Source organism: Oncorhynchus masou, chromosome 1 (genome assembly GCF_036934945.1).
Source record: "Oncorhynchus masou masou isolate Uvic2021 chromosome 1, UVic_Omas_1.1, whole genome shotgun sequence".
In the NCBI taxonomy this organism is placed as follows: Eukaryota; Metazoa; Chordata; class Actinopteri; order Salmoniformes; family Salmonidae; genus Oncorhynchus; species Oncorhynchus masou.
Window position 1 is genome coordinate 36,183,238 of NC_088212.1, and position 20,460 is coordinate 36,203,697.

Consider the following 20,460-nt stretch of genomic DNA (forward strand, 5'->3'; position numbering starts at 1 on the left):
CATGTCTCTTCCCTTTGATCTACACTGATTGAAGTGGATTTAACAAGTGACATCAAGAAGGAATAATAGCATTCACCTGGATTCACCTGGTCAGTCTATGACATGGAAAGAGCAGGTGTTCTTAATGTTTTGTACACTCAGTCTACATTTCCCTGGTACTGATCATTTTCCAGGATATCAGGTCTAACATCACTGTTGGAATTATCCTCATTTGGAGAAGCACATTAGATACGCTTTCCTTATAACCTAATTAGAATTAGACAGAAACTGACAGATACTATTGGTCACTATTGCAGTTCTCTAGACTGTTATAATTCACTGCAGAGGAAGGGGTCAGCGCTGTAAATACAAAATCTATCAACAAACAAATACAGCTTTTCAACTACACATTGATGGCCGTTCATTAAGTGATTTTAAGTCTTCCCACTGGGCACACAGGTTGAATCAACGTCGTTTCCATGTCAGGGATGGCCGCCTCGCTTCGCGTTCCTAGAAAACTATGCAGTTTTTTGTTTTTTTACGTGTTATTTCTTACATTAGTACCCCAGGTCATCTTAGGTTTCATTACATATATTCAGTAGTTCTTCTCGACTGTAAGAGCAGCGTCAACTCACCATCAGTACGACCAAGAATATGACTTTCACGAAGCGGATCCTGTGTTCTGCCATTCACCCAGGACAACGGAATGGATCCAAGCCGGTGACCCAAAAAAACGACTCCTTAAAAGAGGGAAACGAGGCGGTCTTCTGGTCAGACTCCGGAGACGGGCACATCGTACACCACTCCCTAGTATACTTCTCGCCAATGTCCAGTTTCTTGACAACAAGGTTGATGAAATCCGAGCAAGGATAGCATTCCAGAGGGACATCAGAGACTGTAACGTTCTTTGCTTCACGGAAACATGGCTCACTGGAGAGACGCTATCGGAGTCGGTGCAGCCAGTTGGTTTCTCCACCGATCGCGCCGACAGAAACAAACATCTTTCTGGTAAGAAGAGGGGCGGGGGCGTATGCCTTATGGCTAATGAGACGTGGTGTTGTCACAGAAACATACAGGAACTCAAGTCCTTCTATTCACCTGATTTAGAATTCCTCACAATCAAATGTCGACCGCATTATCTACCAAGGGAATTCTCTTCGATTATAATCACAGCTGTATATATATTCCCCCCCAAGCAGACACATCGATGGCTCTGAACAAACTTTATTTGACTCTTTGCAAACTGGAATCCATACATCCTGAGGCTGCATTCATTGTAACAAGGCTAATCTGAAAACAAGACTCCCTAAATTGTATCAGCATATCGATTGCACAACCAGGGCTGGCAAAACCTTGGATCATTGCTATTCTAACTTCCGCGACGCATATAAGGCCCTGCCCCGCCCTCCTTTTGGAAAAGCTGACCACGACTCCATTTTGTTGATCCCTGGCTACAGACAGAAACTAAAACAAGAAGCTCCCACGCTGAGGTCTGTCCAACGCTGGTCCGACCAATCTGATTCCACACTCCAAGACTGCTTCCATCACGTGGACTGGGATATGTTTCGTATTGCGTCAGACAACAACATTGACGAATACGCTGATTCGGTGTGCGAGTTCATTAGAACGTGCGTTGAAGATGTCGTTCCCATAGCAACGATTAAAACATTCCCAAACCAGAAACCGTGGATTGGTGGCAGCATTCGCGTGAAACTGAAAGCACGAACCACTGCTTTTAATCAGGGCAAGGTGAGCGGAAACATGACCGAATACAAACAGTGTAGCTATTCCCTCCGCAAGGCAATCAAACAAGCTAAGCGTCAGTATAGAGACAAAGTAGAATCTCAATTCAACGGCTCAGACACAAGAAGTATGTGGCAGGGTCTACAGTCAATCATGGATTACAAAAAGAAAACCAGCCCCGTCACGGACCAGGATGTCTTGCTCCCAGGCAGACTAAATAACTTTTTTGCCCGCTTTGAGGACAATACAGTGCCACTGACACGGCCTGCAACCAAAACATGCAGCCTCTCCTTCACTGCAGCCGAGGTGAGTAAAACATTTAAACGTGTTAACCCTCGCAAGGCTCTAGGCCCAGACGCATCCCCAGCCGCGCCCTGAGAGCATGCGCAGACCAGCTGGCTGGTGTGTTTACAGACATATTCAATCAATCCCTATCCCAGTCTGCTGTTCCCACATGCTTCAAGAGGGCCACCATTGTTCCTGTTCCCAAGAAAGCTAAGGTAACTGAGCTAAATGACTACCGCCCCGTAGCACTCACTTCCGTCATCATGAAGTGCTTTGAGAGACTAGTCAAGGACCATATCACCTCCACCCAACCAGACACCCTAGACCCACTCCAATTTGCTTACCGCCCAAATAGGTCCACAGACGATGCAATCTCAACCACACTGCCCTAACCCATCTGGACAAGAGGAATACCTATGTGAGAATGCTGCTCGGCATTGGGATGGGGTTCAGATTGGAGACAACAAGTTCATCAGCAAGTATGCCATACACACAGTCTCTCTCACACATACACACACACAGCTCAGCATTTAACACCATAGTACCCTCCAAACTCGTCATCAAGCTCGACACCCTGGGTCTCGACCCCGCCCTGTGCAACTGGGTACTGGACTTCCTGACGGGCCGCCCCCAGGTGGTGAGGGTAGGCAACAACATCTCCACCCCGCTGATCCTCAACACTGGGGCCCCACAAGGGTGCGTTCTGAGCCCTCTCCTGTACTCCCTGTTCAACCACGACTGTTCCACGCACGCCTCCAACTCAATCATCAAGTTTGCGGACGACACAACAGTGGTAGGCATGATTACCAACAACGACGAGACGGCCTACAGGGAGGAGGTGAGGGCCCTAGGAGTGTGGTGTCAGGAAAATAACCTCACACTCAACGTCAACAAAACTAAGGAGATGATTGTGGACTTCAGGAAACAGCAGAGGGAACACCCCTCTATCCACATCGATGGAACAGTAGTGGAGAGGGTAGTAAGTTTTAAGTTCCTCGGCATACACATCACAGACAAACTGAAATTGGTCCACCCACACAGACAGCATCGTGAAGAAGGCGCAGCAGTGCCTCTTCAACCTCAGGAGGCTGAAGAAATTCGGCTTGTCACCAAAAGCACTCACAAACTTCTACAGATGCACAATCGAGAGCATCCTGGCGGGCTGTATCACCGCCTGGTACGGCAACTGCTCCGCCCACAACCGTAAGGCTCTCCAGAGGGTAGTGAGGTCTGCACAACGCATCAACGGGGGCAAACTACCTGCCCTCCAGGACACCTACACCACCCGATGTTACAGGAAGGCCATAAAGATCATCAAGGACAACAACCACCCGAGCCACTGCCTGTTCACCCCGCTATCATCCATAAGGCGAGGTCAGTACAGGTGCATCAAAGCTGGGACAGAGAGACTGAAAAACAGCTTCTATCTCAAGGCCATCAGACTGTTAAACAGCCACCACTAACATTGAGTGGCTGCTGCCAACACACTGACTCAACTCCAGCCACTTTAATAATGGGAATTGATGGGAAATGATGTAAAATATATCACTAGCCACTTTAAACAATGCTACCTAATATAATGTTTACATACCCTACATTATTCATCTCATATGTATACGTATATACTGTACTCTATCATCTACTGCATCCTTATGTAATACATGTATCACTAGCCACTTTAACTATGCCACTTTGTTTACATACTCATCTCATATGTATATACTGGACTCGATACCATCTTCTGTATCTTGCCTATGCCGCTTTGTACCATCACTCATTCATATATCTTTATGTACATATTCTTTATCCCCCTACACTTGTGTGTATAAGACAGTTGTTTTGGAATTGTTAGTTAGATTTTGTTGGTTATTACTGCATTGTCAGAACTGGAAGCACAAGCATTTCGCTACACTCGCATTAACATCTGCTAACAATGTGTATGTGACAAATAAAATTTGATTTGATTTGATTTTCATGAAATTACGCGGAACCAACATGGAATAGATGTTGAATTGACGTCTACTGTGCACAGTGGATCACACATCAGAAATACATTTGTCAGTTAAGTCTCCCACTATTGTCACCAGTGGTGGAAAAAGTACCCACGTATCATACTTGAATAGAAGTATAGACACCTTCCTTAATAGTATAAAGCATTTCAAATTGCTTATAATAAGCACATCAGACAGATTTCTTTTTACGGATAGCCAGGGGCACACTACAACACACAGACATCATTTACAAACAAAGCATTTGTGTTTCGTGAGTACTCCAGATTAGAGGCAGTATGGATGACCAGGGATGTTCTCTTGATGAGTGAAGTGAGTGAATTGGACCATTTTCCTGTGCTGGTAAGTATTTTTGCATGTCAGGGAAAATGTACATTATTTTCTTTAGGAATGTAATTGAGTAAAAGTAAAGTCATCAAAAAATATAAATAGTAAAGTACAGATACCTAAAGAAAACTACTTAAGTAGTACTTTAAAGTATTTTGACTTAAGTACTTTACAGCACTGATTGGGACTGACATCCGATTGAATGTATCAGACATTGATGCCCTTATTAAAATGACACAGTTGTAACAGTTTTTACTTGAAGGAGAGGCGGACCAAACGCAGCATGTTTATATTGATTCATGTTTAATAAAAAAAAGATAAACACCAACACTACAAAACAATAAAAGTGGAAAACCAAAAACAGCCCTATCTGGTGCAAACACAGAGACAGGAACAATCACCCACAAACACACAGTGAAACCCAGGCTACCTAAGTATGATTCTCAATCAGAGACAACTAATGACACCTGCCTCTGATTGAGAACCATACTCGGCTGAAACATAGAAATACCCAAATCATAGAAAAACAAACAGACTGCCCACCCCAACTCACGCCCTGACCATGCTAAATAATGACAAAACAAAGGAAATAAAGGTCATAACGTGACAACAGTACAATGCATTTAGCAAACTATAACACAGTTCCCCTATCTGTGACATTTATAAAGGGGAAAGGGTTATCAGAAATTAAGGATACAATGGGTTATCAGAAATGAGATTTTTCGAGATCTCAGTCTCATTTAAAAAAATATATATATTTTCATTTAACCTTTATTTAACTCATCAAGTGAATGTCTGATTAAAGACAACTTCCAAGAGCAATGGTATTTTGCTGTTAAACTTTCCAGAACAACTATTAAGTCTGGCTCTTAATGATAGTTTTGGTTTGTATTTATATTCCTGGCTCTTTCTTTTTTTAGCTTTCACCTTGTCTGTTTAAGTCTGGAGACTCTGCTGCACTTTGTCTACTATAGTTATGAAGTCTCATAGCGTTTCTGGTTTGGATATTTTAAACCATGCTGTACAGTGGCATTGTAGGGGCTTAATTGTATCTGTATGTCATACTTCCAGTGTGATCTCCACAGGTAAACCATGTTGCCTCTTCTCAACAGATGAAGAGAAACAGCAAGTAAACAGGCCATACTAATGAAGATCTTCTCCCCAAGCCATTGCAAAGAAAACATTTTGGGGATGAGGGCTTTGAGGTTCTGGAAGATTTGCCATTGGAGCTAAACGGTTGGCGGTTGCAAGCTGTCACCTGTCACCTGTCACGAGAGGGATCACATCAGGGGACACGCAGTGGTGTCATCTGACACCCTGGGTGGGGTTCAGAAACGTTATGAACCCAGTCTGAATCCCAATCGCCGCTCTCATAACACTGAGGCAATCTAAGAAGCAACTGAAAGTAAAATCTGGAGTGCCTCTGCATGAGACTCGGAAACAGCCTAACATCCCTGCGGTTTTGTTTTCCGCAGTCCTTGTTATTTTGCTCCCCTCACCCCCCGATTCTTCGGGCTGGTTGAAGAAAATTCCATTAGAGGATGAGCGGATGCACATTGAGCCAGGATGTCTGTCTGCCATTTGCTGCTGCCTGACAGTGGTGAAGAGGTATTTCAACATAGGCCTCGTGCGACTGACATGGTTCGAACCCTGGTCTCTTACACGTCAGAAGAGCACATTAGCCCGCTAAGCTAAATCTTAGTCAGTGGTCCAGGGAGCCAATGCAACTCTACGTCTAAAGCAATGTTACTCCTCATCAGTGGTGTAGTGGAGGGTAAATACAGTTTACCCACCTTTTTCTATTTTGCGTAACAGTTAACCCACCTTGCAGAAAAATCCATTGTAAGTCTAGGGAACGTTACTTTTTTCACCTCGACTGAGGATCAGAGTTAACCTTTCTATTTCTTCACCACTACATCACTGCTCATCATGTGAGTGTGGTCCAGAGTACTGGTTTTATCCTGTGTTGTTTTTACGCATTATTGAGCAGCAACAGCAAACAGAACCGGCTCAGGGATTTGGTGGTGATTGGTTTGGAGCTGCCTTTGTTGTGCTGCTGCCAAAACATTTGGGCTTTGATAACACCTCAGAGAACAATTTGTTGTAGTTACAATTTCTCACTCTGCTGCTGATTCATCTTTTCTGTTACGGTTTACTAGGAGTGGTGGGTGGAATCAGGCGCAGAGAGCAGGGTTCAGTAGATTGTCAATTTATTCTCCGGCGCACAAAAATGGTCACGCCAACACACAGGGTGCATACAATTGACCAGCCCAAACACAGGACCAAAATAGTCCGGAGAATACATACATGAAAACCACCATACAACAGAGTAACAAAAAACAAGCCCGCACAAATACCCAGCGGGCCTAGTGCCCTTAAATAGTCTACAAACAAACACTAACTCAAAACAGGTGTACCCAATTACCCAATAAACAGAAACAAACGGAAAGGGAATCGATGGCAGCTAATAGGCCGGCGACGACGACCGCCGAGCGCCGCCCGAACCGGAAGAGGCACCATCTTCGGAGAGATTCGTGACATTTTCATGTTTTTTTTTTTCTCTTGAGGGTGAATATTCTGTTGATTGGAGCAGAGCAAGGAATCCTTACAATGCCACAACTTAGTGTAAATAGAGGTGTTAAGCTTTGGATGAAAAACGACAAGTCCGCTACAAGGATGTATAAATTAAATTGGGGTTTATTACAAACCACTCTGAATTGGTACAGTAGATATTGCTAAGTGTGTAAAGCTACTTGATATATTAAATTAGACAAGCCTCAAGCCATTTAATATAATTCATATTCCAGACCGAATCAAACATTGAATGATTGCATTCACTAAAACCCATGAGTAGGTTGACTCATTATCTACAACAATGAGAGACGTCTCAGACAAGGCAACAAAATACAACAGTAATATGCTTGTGCGATTCATCATTGAAATATATTGGACTCTCATTCAGAGTAAAGATTATTGTGACTCAGGTTGGGCAAACTACTGGGGAAACAACAATGGCATATGCTCCAGCTACCACAGTGTTTGGCCAGAACTCTGAATGTCAGTGCACCTCTATAACTAATCGTGTTACTGTACAGTTGACCACAGTGTTTGAGCACTGTGCTTGAGCACTGTGCTTGCTCCATTGGGTTGGACCTGTATACAATGTGCAGAAACATTCATTTGTTCAGTCAAGGCAGACAATATGCCTACCATGATGTAGTTGGGTGACTATGAAGCAGAATAAATCTGGGAAGGAAGGGTATGGGAATCAAGTATACAAGATTTGTCCAGGACAATGACAACAGGTTTATTAGATGGACTTATAGGGCACTTTTAAATGACTTTTCTGTCTGGGGTAAAAACCAGTAAGAGCGTCAAGCTTTTTAGCGTAAACACAAGCATATCTACAGACGTGTGTAATCCTATCCTATTGTGATGATTCATGTTGTATCACTGACACATCCTCAACCCAATATCCTCTACTTCCTCTTGTTTCATTCTTCAAACTACACAGTAGCAAAACACCTTAATTATCCCACAATGAGGTAATTACAGGGAAACATCTGGTTGTTTCACCGTAAACACACAGGTGATATTCCCTGTATTACGAGATTTGCAGCACGCTATTGGGAGATAAAGGTTTGCATTCAAAATAACACCCTAGTTCACTACATAGTGCACTACTTTTGAGCAGAGCTTTATGGGCCCTGTTCAAAAGTAATGCACTCTATAGGGAATAGGGTGCCATTTGGGACTCAGAGGAGGATGATGTACTGTTCCTATGCACTCTGATGGACAGATGTGTCTGTGCAGATATGAGAACGAGAAAGACTGACTACCATCAAACATCAATCTAGGTGCACTATGTCCAAGTGCATATCTTTCTTGATGTTCAGTCGCTCACCTCATTTTGACAGAGGCCCCTGCAACATGATACATTAAAGTCATTACAGTGATAAATTATGCAATAACCTTAAAAAAGTGTCTAACTTGGGCTTTTTCGATAGATGTCAAACTAAAAGACATCCCAATTTTGTGAATGATTTAAAGGAAAAGTGGAGTTATGCGTGTCAAAAGTGAAGCTGAGATGTTATAAATATTGATGTCTTGGATGTGGTCGAGTGATCTGTTGTTCAAGAAGAGGAAAATATCTCCCTGTGGTTGGTTTTAAAAGCTACAATGTGGGCGATCCATAAAACATTGGCAACACGGGAAAGGCATTACGCATAAAGTCCTAATTTTCTGCTCTTTTCAAAAAACACAAACCAATGAGTCATAGGGGTGACTCGTATCTGGAAATAATCAGAATGATATCTCGAGACCCAATGTGCCATCACAACAATCTAAGCTTGCATGGCAACACATGCAAAGGTCTGAGAGTGGAAATAACTGTTTCAAAAGAAGAAGTGCACAATAGCACCATTTAGCAATTATAATGCAAACATACTTTATTAATCTAGTACAGTATATCTGTCTATAAATCATGTAATACGCCAGTTTCCTAATGAAAAGGAAATATTTTCACACAAATCTAACCTCTCATTTAGGAGGCCAAGGACATATTCATATCAGGGCTTTGTAGGGAATCATCAAATTCAAGTTTCAAAATAACCACCGTATGAAATCTCTCGCTCTTCCCAAAGTGTCATTATCCTGTAGATAGAATGCAGATTGTCAGAAGAGGCGGTGAATTCATTAGAGATTCAGATTCCTAAAGACTGGAACTGATGAAATGATTATCATCATCTGCTCCTGAAAATGTTTGGTAGATGATTCCTTATCGACATATCATTACTGGAAAATATATTGAATTCCTTCACAGGCTCCATTCCCCCACTCTAATCTGCTGGGGAGTTGTCTGTGGGCTCTCCAATATACTGTAGAATTACTGATAAATACTATTAAGGTATGGGTTATGGGAGATGAGACAAAATTACATTTCTAATTCCTTGTCAGGGTTTCTCTCCCCCCAGGATTTATTAACAACATTGCTCACTGCAGCATAATCGAAGAGTTTATCTCCCAAATGCTTTACCCACCAATTTTTCACAGTTGTTTTTGTTTTCATTAGAAATGATTGCATATTGGTACCTTCATGGGTGTGTAAAATATTACTGTTCTCCGATTTTTATTAATCAATTTCTTTGCAAAACACTATATATCCATTGTTAAGTTGAAATGGAATGTTCGTATCCTGCATATTTGACTGTCTCACCTAGCTTTCTTAAAATGAATGCACATATTGTAAGTCGCTCTGGATAAGAGCATCTGCTAAATGACTAAAATGTCAAATGTAAATGTTTTACATACAGATCTCATTTTCCTGTATTGAAGTTTTTTAATATTAACGTCATAAATGTATCATTTGTAAATGTCTTAATTAGAAGTGGTTATTTGATACATTTGTGTAAAACTTAAAGCTAAGTTACCAATGTTTCAGAAAATATATATATCGCGTTTTGAAATTAAACTCTTCAATTGGGCATTATAGATATGAGTCATATCTAGTGCTGCAGATGGAATGTCCATGCCATCTCATCACGTCCACTAACACAGGATGAAACCAGGAGTGACATGCATCACTGATGACAAACACTCAGCCCTACTCAGCTCAGCCTGTCTGTTTTAGGACAGCATTGGGTTGGAGGCTGTGACATCTGAATGCAACTGATGTTGAAACTAAAATAGCTGTGCAGCAACACTGACCATCCAACCTGACAGAGCTTGGTGGGATCTGCAGAGAGCAATGAGTGAAACTCCCCAAATACAGGTGTGCCAAGCCTGTAGCGTCCTTCCCAAGAAGACTGGAGGCTGTAATCACTGCCAAAGGTGCTTCAACAAAATACTGAATAAAGGGTCAGAATACTTGCAGTATGTAAATGTGTTAAAGTTTTTAAAATGTTTTTATACATTTGCAAACATTTATAAAAACCTGTTATTTGCCCTATCATTATGGGATATTGTGTGTAGATTGATGAGGGGAAAAAACAATTTCATCAATTTTAGAATAAGGCTGTAACATAACAAAATTTGGAAAAGTTCAAAGGGTCTGAATACTTTCCAAAGGCATTGTATTTATTGTTGATTATTGATAAACAAATACACTTCTGGCCCATAACATGAATACACCGATCAGAGAGGATCTATCTGTGAATCTAAAGTTGCACTGAGAGTAAGTAGAGATCTGGCATTTTGTATATACTGTTTAGGTCACAACACTGTCCTATAAGCCTGTTAACCAGAAGCTTAAACCCAGATAGACGCTTATCCAGCAGAGGATAGTGCCTCTTCAGCAGAGGAGAGATGCTGATAACCCTCTTGTCAGTTATTTCCGTACTGAAAGAGTTGCTGATAACACACTTCACTGTTGTTTTTGTGAGCAATGACCTCATTGAAATATTAGATAGTGTTAGATGATATTAGATAATATTAGATAGTGGTTGCATCCCAAATGTCACTCTATGCCCTATTCTGTATAGTGCACTACTACTTGCCCTATGGGTCCTTGTCAAAAGTAGTGCACTATAGGAAGTATAGGAAGTAGGGTGCTAACTATAGGAAGGAGAGTGCCATTTGTGATGCCTGTGAAGCGGCCTTTGCAACCAAACTGACTGGTTCACAAATCTATGGAATATTTAAGCCCACACATTAACCGATATCACACAGAGTCAAATACAAAATTAGGGCACATTGTCCAAATCACTGACTGAGCAGTACTGGAACAAATGCTTGCACAATGCACAGGAGCTGCATCACTTTGCAAAGCCATGTAATAGAAGATTGGGCATTTTAAATGTCCTCTAAATCTAATTGGGCCTTGTCTTAATCCATTGGCATGTCACTGTTGGACAATAAACAACTGAAAAATGGGCAATTACCTCAAATCGCTGCTGGACATGGTAATAGTTATTGGCACGCAAGTTTCTCACTCTGTACAGCCAATCGCAATTGCAATAGAATACAATTAGTGGTCTGTGCCCCATTTACATATTGGGTAATAAATCGGGATATAAATGTATGATTAAGTATGTCAATAAATAGTTGGATGCTAAACATGGAGGGGTTGGTGAAAGGGGGGGGAGGATTCCTCCAGACTCTGTCTGACTCTGTACACTTCAGGGCAGATACATTTAAAAAAATGTTTTAAATAACATGTTTTTATTGTCACACACCAGATAGGTTCAGTGAAATGTCCAGATAGGTGCAGGATCTAACCTCTCATTTAGGAGGGCAAGGACATATTCATATCAGGGCTTTGTAGGGAATCATCAAATTCAAGTTTCAAAATAACCACCGTATGAAATCTCTCGCTCTTCCCAAAGTGTCATTATCCTGTCGATAGAATGCAGATTGTCAGAAGAGGTGGTGAATTCATTAGAGATTCAGATTCCTAAAGACTGGAACTGATGAAATGATTATCATCTGTTCCTGAAAATGTTTGTTAGATGATTCCTTATCTACATACAGTGGGGCAAAAAAGTATTTAGTCAGCCACCAATTGTGCAAGTTCTCCCACTTAAAAAGATGAGAGAGGCCTGTAATTTTCATCATAGGTACACTTCAACTATGACAGACAAAATGAGAAGAAAAAAATCCAGAAAATCACATTGTATGATTTTTTATGAATTTATTTGCAAATTATGGTGGGAAATAAATATTTGGTCAATAACAAAAGTTTCTCAATACTTTGTTATATACCCTTTGTTGGCAATGACAGCGGTCAAACATTTTCTGTAAGTCTTCACAAGGTTATCACACACTCTTGCTGGTATTTTGGCCCATTCCTCCATGCAGATCTCCTCTCGAGCAGTGATGTTTTGGGGCTGTTGCTGGGCAACACGGACTTTCAACTCCCTCCAAAGATTTTCTATGGGGTTGAGATCTGGAGACTGGCTAGGCCACTCCAGGGCCTTGAAATGCTTCTTACGAAGCCACTCCATTGCCCGGGCGGTGTGTTTGGGATCATTGTCATGCTGAAAGACACAGACACGTTTCATCTTCAATGCCCTTGCTGATGGAAGGAGGTTTTCACTCCAAATCTCATGATACATGGCCCCATTCATTCTTTCCTTTACGCGGATCAGTCGTCCTGGTCCCTTTGCAGAAAAACAGCCACAAAGCATGATGTTTCCACCCCCATGCTTCACAGTAGGTATGGTGTTCTTTGGATGCAACTCAGCATTCTTTGTCCTCCAAACACGACGAGTTGAGTTTTTACCAAAAAGTTATATTTTGGTTTCATCTGACCATATGACATTCTCCCAATCTTCTTCTGGATCATCCAAATCCTCTGTAGCAAACTTCAGATGGGCCTGGACATGTACGGGCTTCAGCAGGGGGACACGTCTGCCACTGCAGGATTTGAGTCCCTGGCGGCGTAGTGTGTTACTGATGGTAGGCTCTGTTACTTTGGTCCCAGCTCTCTGCAGGTCATTCACTAGGTCCCCCCGTGTGGTTCTGGGATTTTTGCTCACCGTTCTTGTGATAATTTTGACCCCACGGGGTGAGATCTTGCGTGGAGCCCCAGATCGAGGGAGATTATCAGTGGTCTTCAATGTCTTCCATTTCCTAATAATTGCTCCCACAGTTGATATATTCAAACCAAGCTCCTTACCTATTGAAGATTCAGTCTTCCCAGCCTGGTGCAGGTCTACAATTTTGTTTCTGGTGTCCTTTGACAGCTCTTTGGTCTTGGCCATAGTGGAGTTTGGAGTGTGACTGTTTGATGTTGTTATACTGATAACAAGTTCAAACAGGTGCCATTAATACAGGTAACGAGTGGAGGACAGAGAAGCTTAAAGAAGAAGTTACAGGTCTGTGAGCCAGAAATCTTGCTTATTTGTAGGTGACCAAATACTTATTTTCCACGATAATTTGCAAATAAATTAATAAAAAAATCCTACAGTGATTTTCTGGATTTTTTTCTTCTCATTTTGTCTGTCATAGTTGAAGTGTACCTATGATGAAAATTACAGGCCTCTCTCATCTTTTTAAGTGGGAGAACTTGCACAATTGGTGGCTGACTAAATACATTTTTTGCCACACTGTATCCTTACTGGAAAATATATGTAGGGAACATACATAAAAAAATTGTTGGGAATAACAATGTTTTTATTGTCACACACCAGATCGGTGCAGTGAAATGTTATTTTTTACAGTTAACCATAGTAGTTCAGGCTCTGGAGCAAATTAAGGTTAAGTGCCGTGCTCAAGGGCACATTGGCAGAGTTTTCACTTTGGCGGCTCAGGTATTTGAACCAGCAACCTTTTGGTTACTGGCCCAGTGCTCTATCTGCTAGGCTACCTGCTGCCCTACATACATAAATACATGGTGGCTCCCCGGCCCCTTACACTAGATAAAGCCCCCTGAATGTGAGGATGCATATATGTGTGTGCCTCCTGGCTTTGCTCCAAAGGCCTTGACAACTTTTGAGAAAGGGAATAAACTGACTACAAACACTTTCACCAACATCCTGTTCAAAATACAATAGTGCCGGCATTAATAGGCCTTTTGCTGGGCACCAAGGCCCAATTTCACTTTGGTGGTTTGATACAGTGAGTACACAACTTATCTTTTAAGAACCTGCCTCTATGGAAATGATTTTATGTTAACATTTTCACCTTGAAGCGGAGTTTTGTTGACGTCGACTGAATAGAGAGATTGAGGGAATGATTCGCTACTTCAAACAAATCAGTAATGGCACAGGCTGCTTATAATAGGATTTGTATATACTATTGATAACATATGGCTGATTCTTACTGCATTTGGGGAATTGACTGTATAAAATGCTGCGTACTCAATATTCTCTACAAGGGTTAAAAGGACCTCTCAAATTAAATGTTGGACTTTTCAGTCTATGGCTCTCACGTTTCATGAGCGAGCAGGACCATGGAACACACAGATGTTTTTAACACGATTTAAAGGATGCTGTTTAGCCAGGCAGACCAAATATCCTACAATACATTTCAGTGACTAATGGCAACATAACAAAATAAAGCTGTTTTTTCATTTGATAAAGAACCAGTTTTTTGGAACTTCTTTTAGATTTCAGACAGCCCATCAAGATGATTGTATTGGGGCCAAGGGAGTGAGAAAAGCAGAACTCAGTAGCCAGAGGCAGGGTTGTTTTCCCCTATGGGAATAATATAAAACTATTGGCTAAGATCGTTGATTTCAGTTATTGATAGGGATCATACCAAGTTAAGTGAACATATTAGGAACTGTAGCATTGATTCTACTTGAGTAAAATATATTCACTAGTTGGCAATAGTTTGTAACACCATGAAGAGCCACCATCCATTACAGGATGACTCACGCTGCACAAAATAACTGTATGGTACTGACTGACACCATCTGATTGGCTGATATACCAGTTGCATAATATCTTATTGACCATTGTCTGATCAAGTCCAATGTAACATACATAGGCTGTTTATAGTTGCTCTGTAGTAAAATGACAGTAACTCAGGATGTACATAACTATAGAGATATGACTCCAAAATTAATACTGACAATTAAAAAAAGATCTCATACTTGAGTAAAGACTATACTGAATGTTGTTAAGTAAGTATACTCCATACCGTTTAATTGGTTGTAGACAACGTCCTCGAGCCGCTCCAGCCTCTGTAGTATAGACTGCCTGTCCACTAAGTTGGACACTTTTCCATTCCTGGTTCTCAGTCTCTGGTCTGATATCCTGCCGATCTGAATGAGTTCCTCAGAACGATCTTGTATTCTGCAGTACACTGAGAACAATATGATCCCCACAAAAACAAAAATGTTAACCGTGAGCAAAGTTTTTATTTTGCGTGCCACAGCCATGTAACCTAAGAGAACAGTCGGGTTTACTCCGTCAAGCCAAATAATAATCCATTTGGAGTATTTAGCTAACTCTCGGCTCTGTAGCAGTGAAAAGCAGACGCTTTCAGTGGAAGTCAACTTTGGGAGTCCTGAAACGAGGAGCTGTCTTTTCAGCACCACTGAGATACCGGCGGCAGCTTCTCTAGGGCTGGTGTGGAGCTACTACTGTTCAAGCTTATGGTCTCCCAGACTGTGTATCCAGATGCTGTACTGAGGAAGTTGAAGGTTGACAAGCATGCTGGACAAAACAATGTTTTCTATTTAGATCAACGCAGTACCCCTATACCTTTACAGACTCACTGCTGGTGGAGAGAAATGTCTTCTGTGGTGTCCACTATAAGTACATTACGTCAGACACGAACCAAAGTCTTAAATAGGAGATCATATGTACTGTAGCAAAACATATCTACGTGCACTGTAATGTGGAAAGTCGTCAAATCTCAGTCACAAGGACAACATCAGCTCGTCCATCCTTAACAGTGCATAATACCGTATTTGCGAAGCTGCATTCGATATCACTGCTTAGACATTTCCTCTCTCAAAGGCGTTGTGGTCACAGCATTCGGCCTGATCCTGAAATAGATTCGGATGTATCTCGAAATGTGCACATGCCTCCCTCAATTATGCAGTGAGTTTCTTCCATCAATCTACCATTGGTCGCAATAGAACGTTGAGGTGGTGACAGAAGTTCAGAACGGGTTTGTCCTCAAATGCTGTCAAACGGTTCCGATGCTCGCACTGCCTCTCTGCATGGTGAGCGAGCCAACCATTCTCTGTTGCCAGCTCTCGCATGCTGTATTGCATCCCACCCTCACTCTGTTCAGACGTCTCTCAGAGGAAGAGCGCAGGGAAAGCGCTACTGCGTTGTGACGTTTAGCGGCACAGTCATGAATATTCACGAGCTGTCTCAGGGATAAAATACACATGAATATAAAAAGCTATTTTCTTTGAATTCTTACGGTGCACTGTATCCGGCCACTTAACATAATAACAATGTCATTATAAAATATATTACGCAACCCTAGGCTATGTCCACTATGTGTATTGACCTCGAGTTGATGAGCTTGTAAGTATCATAGCTACTGTTTTACCCATTGCAGCATTAGTTGTTATGTCCAGTCTGCCAACACATTCCAGAGAACATCTGCTCCTAATTTTTGTCCTTTCTAATGGACATTCGTTTTTGGTTCATATCTCTAAGGCCTTTACATGCCACTGTGTTGTACCTTTGAGAGGCTTTTATCACCTTGATACATTTTTCTGGTTCTTCAAAATGGCAAGCATCACAACTACCACCACACTTGTTTCTAATATGCAAATATCTCAGGAATAGTTTGGTGGGTTTTCAGAGTAGTGTAATGTTTCACATTAAATAAGAGCTTGTTAATACATGTTATCTGTAATGTACACCAGGATGCGTTTATATATATATATCTCATGTCTCTCGTCAGAATCAGGATCGGAACAAAGCGCAGCGTGGTAAGTGTTCATGATTATTTATTACTCAAAACACTCGAACAATATAACAAATCAACTATACAGAAACGATACAGAAAACTACCCACAAAACACAGGTGGGGAAAAGGCTACCTAAGTATGATTCCCCAATCATAGACGACGATAGACAGCTGCCTCTGATTGGGAACAACACTCGGCCAAAAACAAAGAAATAGAAAACATAGAAATAAAGAAACTAGAATGCCCACCCTAGTCACACCCTGTCCTAACCAAAATGCCCCCCCCCCCCACCAAAGATGCGGACTCCTCTACAGGGGAGGGTCCGGGTGGGCATCTCTTCACGGCGGCGGCTCCGTTGCGGGACGTAGACCCCCCTCCGCCCGTAGATCCCTTCTCTTTGATCTGAGCCGCAGATCATCGCCGGCGGAACCAGACCACTGATCATCGCCGCAGGCTCCGGACTGGGGACCTTCGCCACAGGCTCCGGACAGGGGACCGTCGCTGGAGGCTCCGTGCCACGGATCCTCGCTGCAGGCTCCGTGCCACGGATCATCACTGGAGGCTTCCTACGTGGAGCCGGAACAGGAAGCAGACGTACTGGAAGCATGGTGCGTGGAGCTGCCACAGGGCTTACCAGGCTGGGGAGATATCCTGGAGGCCTGGTACGTGGAACCGGGAACAGGTCTCACCGGACTGGGGAGATGCACTGGAAGCCTGGTGCGTGGAGGCGTACTGGATGTCTAAAGGGTAGAGCTGGCACAACCCGTCCTGGCTGGATGGTTACTTTCGCTCGGCAAATGCAGGGAGCGCTAGCACAGGATACACTGGGCTGTGCAGACGTACCGGAGACACAGTGCGCAGAGCCAGCGCAGGATATCGTGGGACGAAGAGACGCACTGGAGGCCAGGAGCACTGAGCCGGCACCATCCGTCCTGGCTGGATGCCCATTCTTGCCCGGCCAATGCGAGGAGCTGGAATATAGTGCACCGGACTGTGACTGCACACTGGAGACATGGTGCGCATGATTATTTATTACTCAAAACACTCAAACAAATAAAAGAACAGAACAGTTCTGTAAGGCAAATCAACTATATAGAAAACAACTTCCCACAAAACACAGGTGGGGAAAAGGCTACCTAAGTATGATTCCCAATCAAAGACAACAATAGACAGCTGCCTCTGATTGGGAACCACACTCGGCCAAAAACATAGAAATAGAAAACATAGAAATAAAGAAACTAGAATGCCCACCCGAGCCTAACCAAAAGAGAATAAAAGCCTCTATGGCCAGGGCAAGTATCTTTCAGTTTTTATTCCTACTTTTTTGCTACATATGCATACATTTTACATATACATTTTGCATACACATTTTACTTACTGACTCATTTACTGTGTTGTAAAATGTTTCATATTTACTATCAAACAAGTCCTAATGGCCACTACAGTGTCTTTGAAACATTGTTTTCACCCCAAAGACTTCTGTGATGTAAAAAATATATAATTCCCCAACTTATTTTTGCTAGGTCTCAGGCAGCTATAAAAAAAAAAACAACCTTTAAGGACAATACTAGAGGGTAAAATTAATATAAAATGAATTAAAACACATTTAACCTGGCATTGTCTTTGAGATTGATTGTATTATCCTAACACCAACAGAATAAATCACACAAAATAGTCAGGTTGATTGAGATACCATAACCTATACATTTTTCATCTCCCCTTCAGAACATCAATTATTGTTGGTATATGATTTAATTGATTGCTGATTGATTTCAAGTCAACCTCTTTAGAGATATTTAATTTAGTTAGGCTACACAAAATGCAAACAGGTATCACAGGTGTAAGTAGCCTATGACGTAAAAACGTGTATCAACTTCACCTATCAGACCCAAGTGCAGACTGTGTTGAAGTAGGCCGGCCCAGGGTCAGGTCAGGCAGTGGTCGATAATCCAGAGTAGTGGCAAAGGTACAGGATGGTAGGCAGGCTCAGCCAGAGTGGTCATTCAGGCGGGCTCAGAGTCAGAACAGGCAAGGGTCAAAACCAGGAGGATGAGGAAAACTGGGGGAAAACAGGAGCTGAGAAACCACTGGTCAACTTAAACAAACATGACGAACCGGCACAGACAAACAGAAAACACAGGTTTAAATACCCACGGGATAAGTGGGGAAGATGGGCGACACCCAGAGGGGGTGGAGACAAGCACAAGGACAGGTGAAACAGATCAGGGCTTGACATCACCTACCAATGCAAAATATAATGTACAGTGCCTTGACTTTTCCACATTTTGTTGTGTTACAGCCTGAATTTAAAATGGATTAAATGTAGATGTTGTGTTGCTGATCTACACATAATACCCCATAATGTCAAAATTGGAATTGTGTTTTTTGAAAGCTTTACAATAATATAAAATTAAAAGCTGAAATGTCTCAATAAGTATTCAAGCCCTTTGCTATTGCAAGCCAACATAATTTCAGGATTAACTTTTGTGTAGTCAGATAATAAGTTGCATGGAATAACTCTGTGTGCAATAAGTGTTTAACATGATTTTCAAATGGCTACCTCATCTCTTTACCCTACACATAACAATTATCTGTACGGTCCCTTAGTCAAGCAGTGAATTTCAAGCACAGATTCAACGACAAAGACCAAGGAAGTTTTCTAATGCCTCACAATGCACTTAATGCCGCACCTATTTGTAGATGGGTAACAAAAACAGACATTGAATATCCCTTTGAGCATAGTGAAATTATTAATTACACTTTGGGTGGTGAATCAATACACCTTCCTCCTAACACAGTTGACGGAGAGGAAGGAAACCGCTCAGGGATTTCACCTTGAGGCCAAATGTGATTTTAAACCAGTTACAGAGTTATTAAATGGCTGTGATAGAAGAAAACTGAGGATGGATCAACAACATTGAGGTTACTCCACAACACTAACCTAAATGAGAGAGTGAAAAGAAGGAAGCCTGTAAAGAATAAAAATATTCCAAAACATATATCCTCTTTGAAATAAGGCACTAAAGCAGTGGTCACCAACCGGTCGATAGCGATCTCCAAGTCATTCCTAGTTAATCACCAAGCATCTCTGTAAAAAATAAAAAAAATAAAGCCTTGCGTTCCAAATGATTTGATTTGTTTCACGTTGTTGGCGGTAGGTGCACTTGATTAAGCAGCCCTGGCGCTGGGAAGGCATAAGTGTTCCCATTTTGAACCATTTCATGTGTTTGAAGGTAGAACTCTACCTACACGGCAGGCCCAGAAGAAGCCTTGAACGTGCAGCAAAATTGATAATGTGAGATTACAAAACCTTTAAAACCATGACTAGAGAGACTCAACGAATACAGCAAAGACCTGCTGATTTTTTTAGTAAGTTCATGTTTAAGTTGTTATTCAGCACTGTCAATACTTTTGGAAGCCAGAAAATGTGCATTCTCCCTAAATCCGATCACACTACAACCAGCTGCAATGAATGTGTTCCGATAATCTTCTGTTGTTATTTTTAGCATTTTGTGTCTTATAATATCAAGGAATATTTCACTTTCTCTGGTCATAGGAGTAACAACTTGAGTTGGTACTTGAGGCAGAAATAATGCATTGTGACTTGAGTTTCACCATCAGCTAGAAGACTGTGTCCCCTTTACTCAGTGGAGGGAGGGAGAGGGACGGTGAATCGGGTCAAAGACAGCCTCACGGTTGCTCCCTCCCTCCCCTCAGACTGACCATCAGATGCAGGCCACCTGTCCATTAAAAAATAGTATGCAGTGGTAATGTATTGGGCCTATAGCCTACTGCACA

At 42.0% G+C, this 20,460-nt stretch overlaps 1 protein-coding gene across 1 annotated transcript in view; it reads right to left on the reverse strand.

Moving 5' to 3' along the window:
* LOC135543247 (polypeptide N-acetylgalactosaminyltransferase 9) overlaps window positions 1–15,447 on the reverse strand; it is a 91,821-nt gene extending 76,374 nt beyond the window's left edge. The window contains exon 1 of the mRNA XM_064970381.1: window positions 14,925–15,447. Within this exon, the coding sequence (XP_064826453.1) occupies window positions 14,925–15,165 (241 nt within the window). The 5' untranslated portion in view covers window positions 15,166–15,447. The remainder of the gene's footprint in view (window positions 1–14,924) is intronic.
* Between the last annotated feature and the right edge of the window lie 5,013 nt (window positions 15,448–20,460).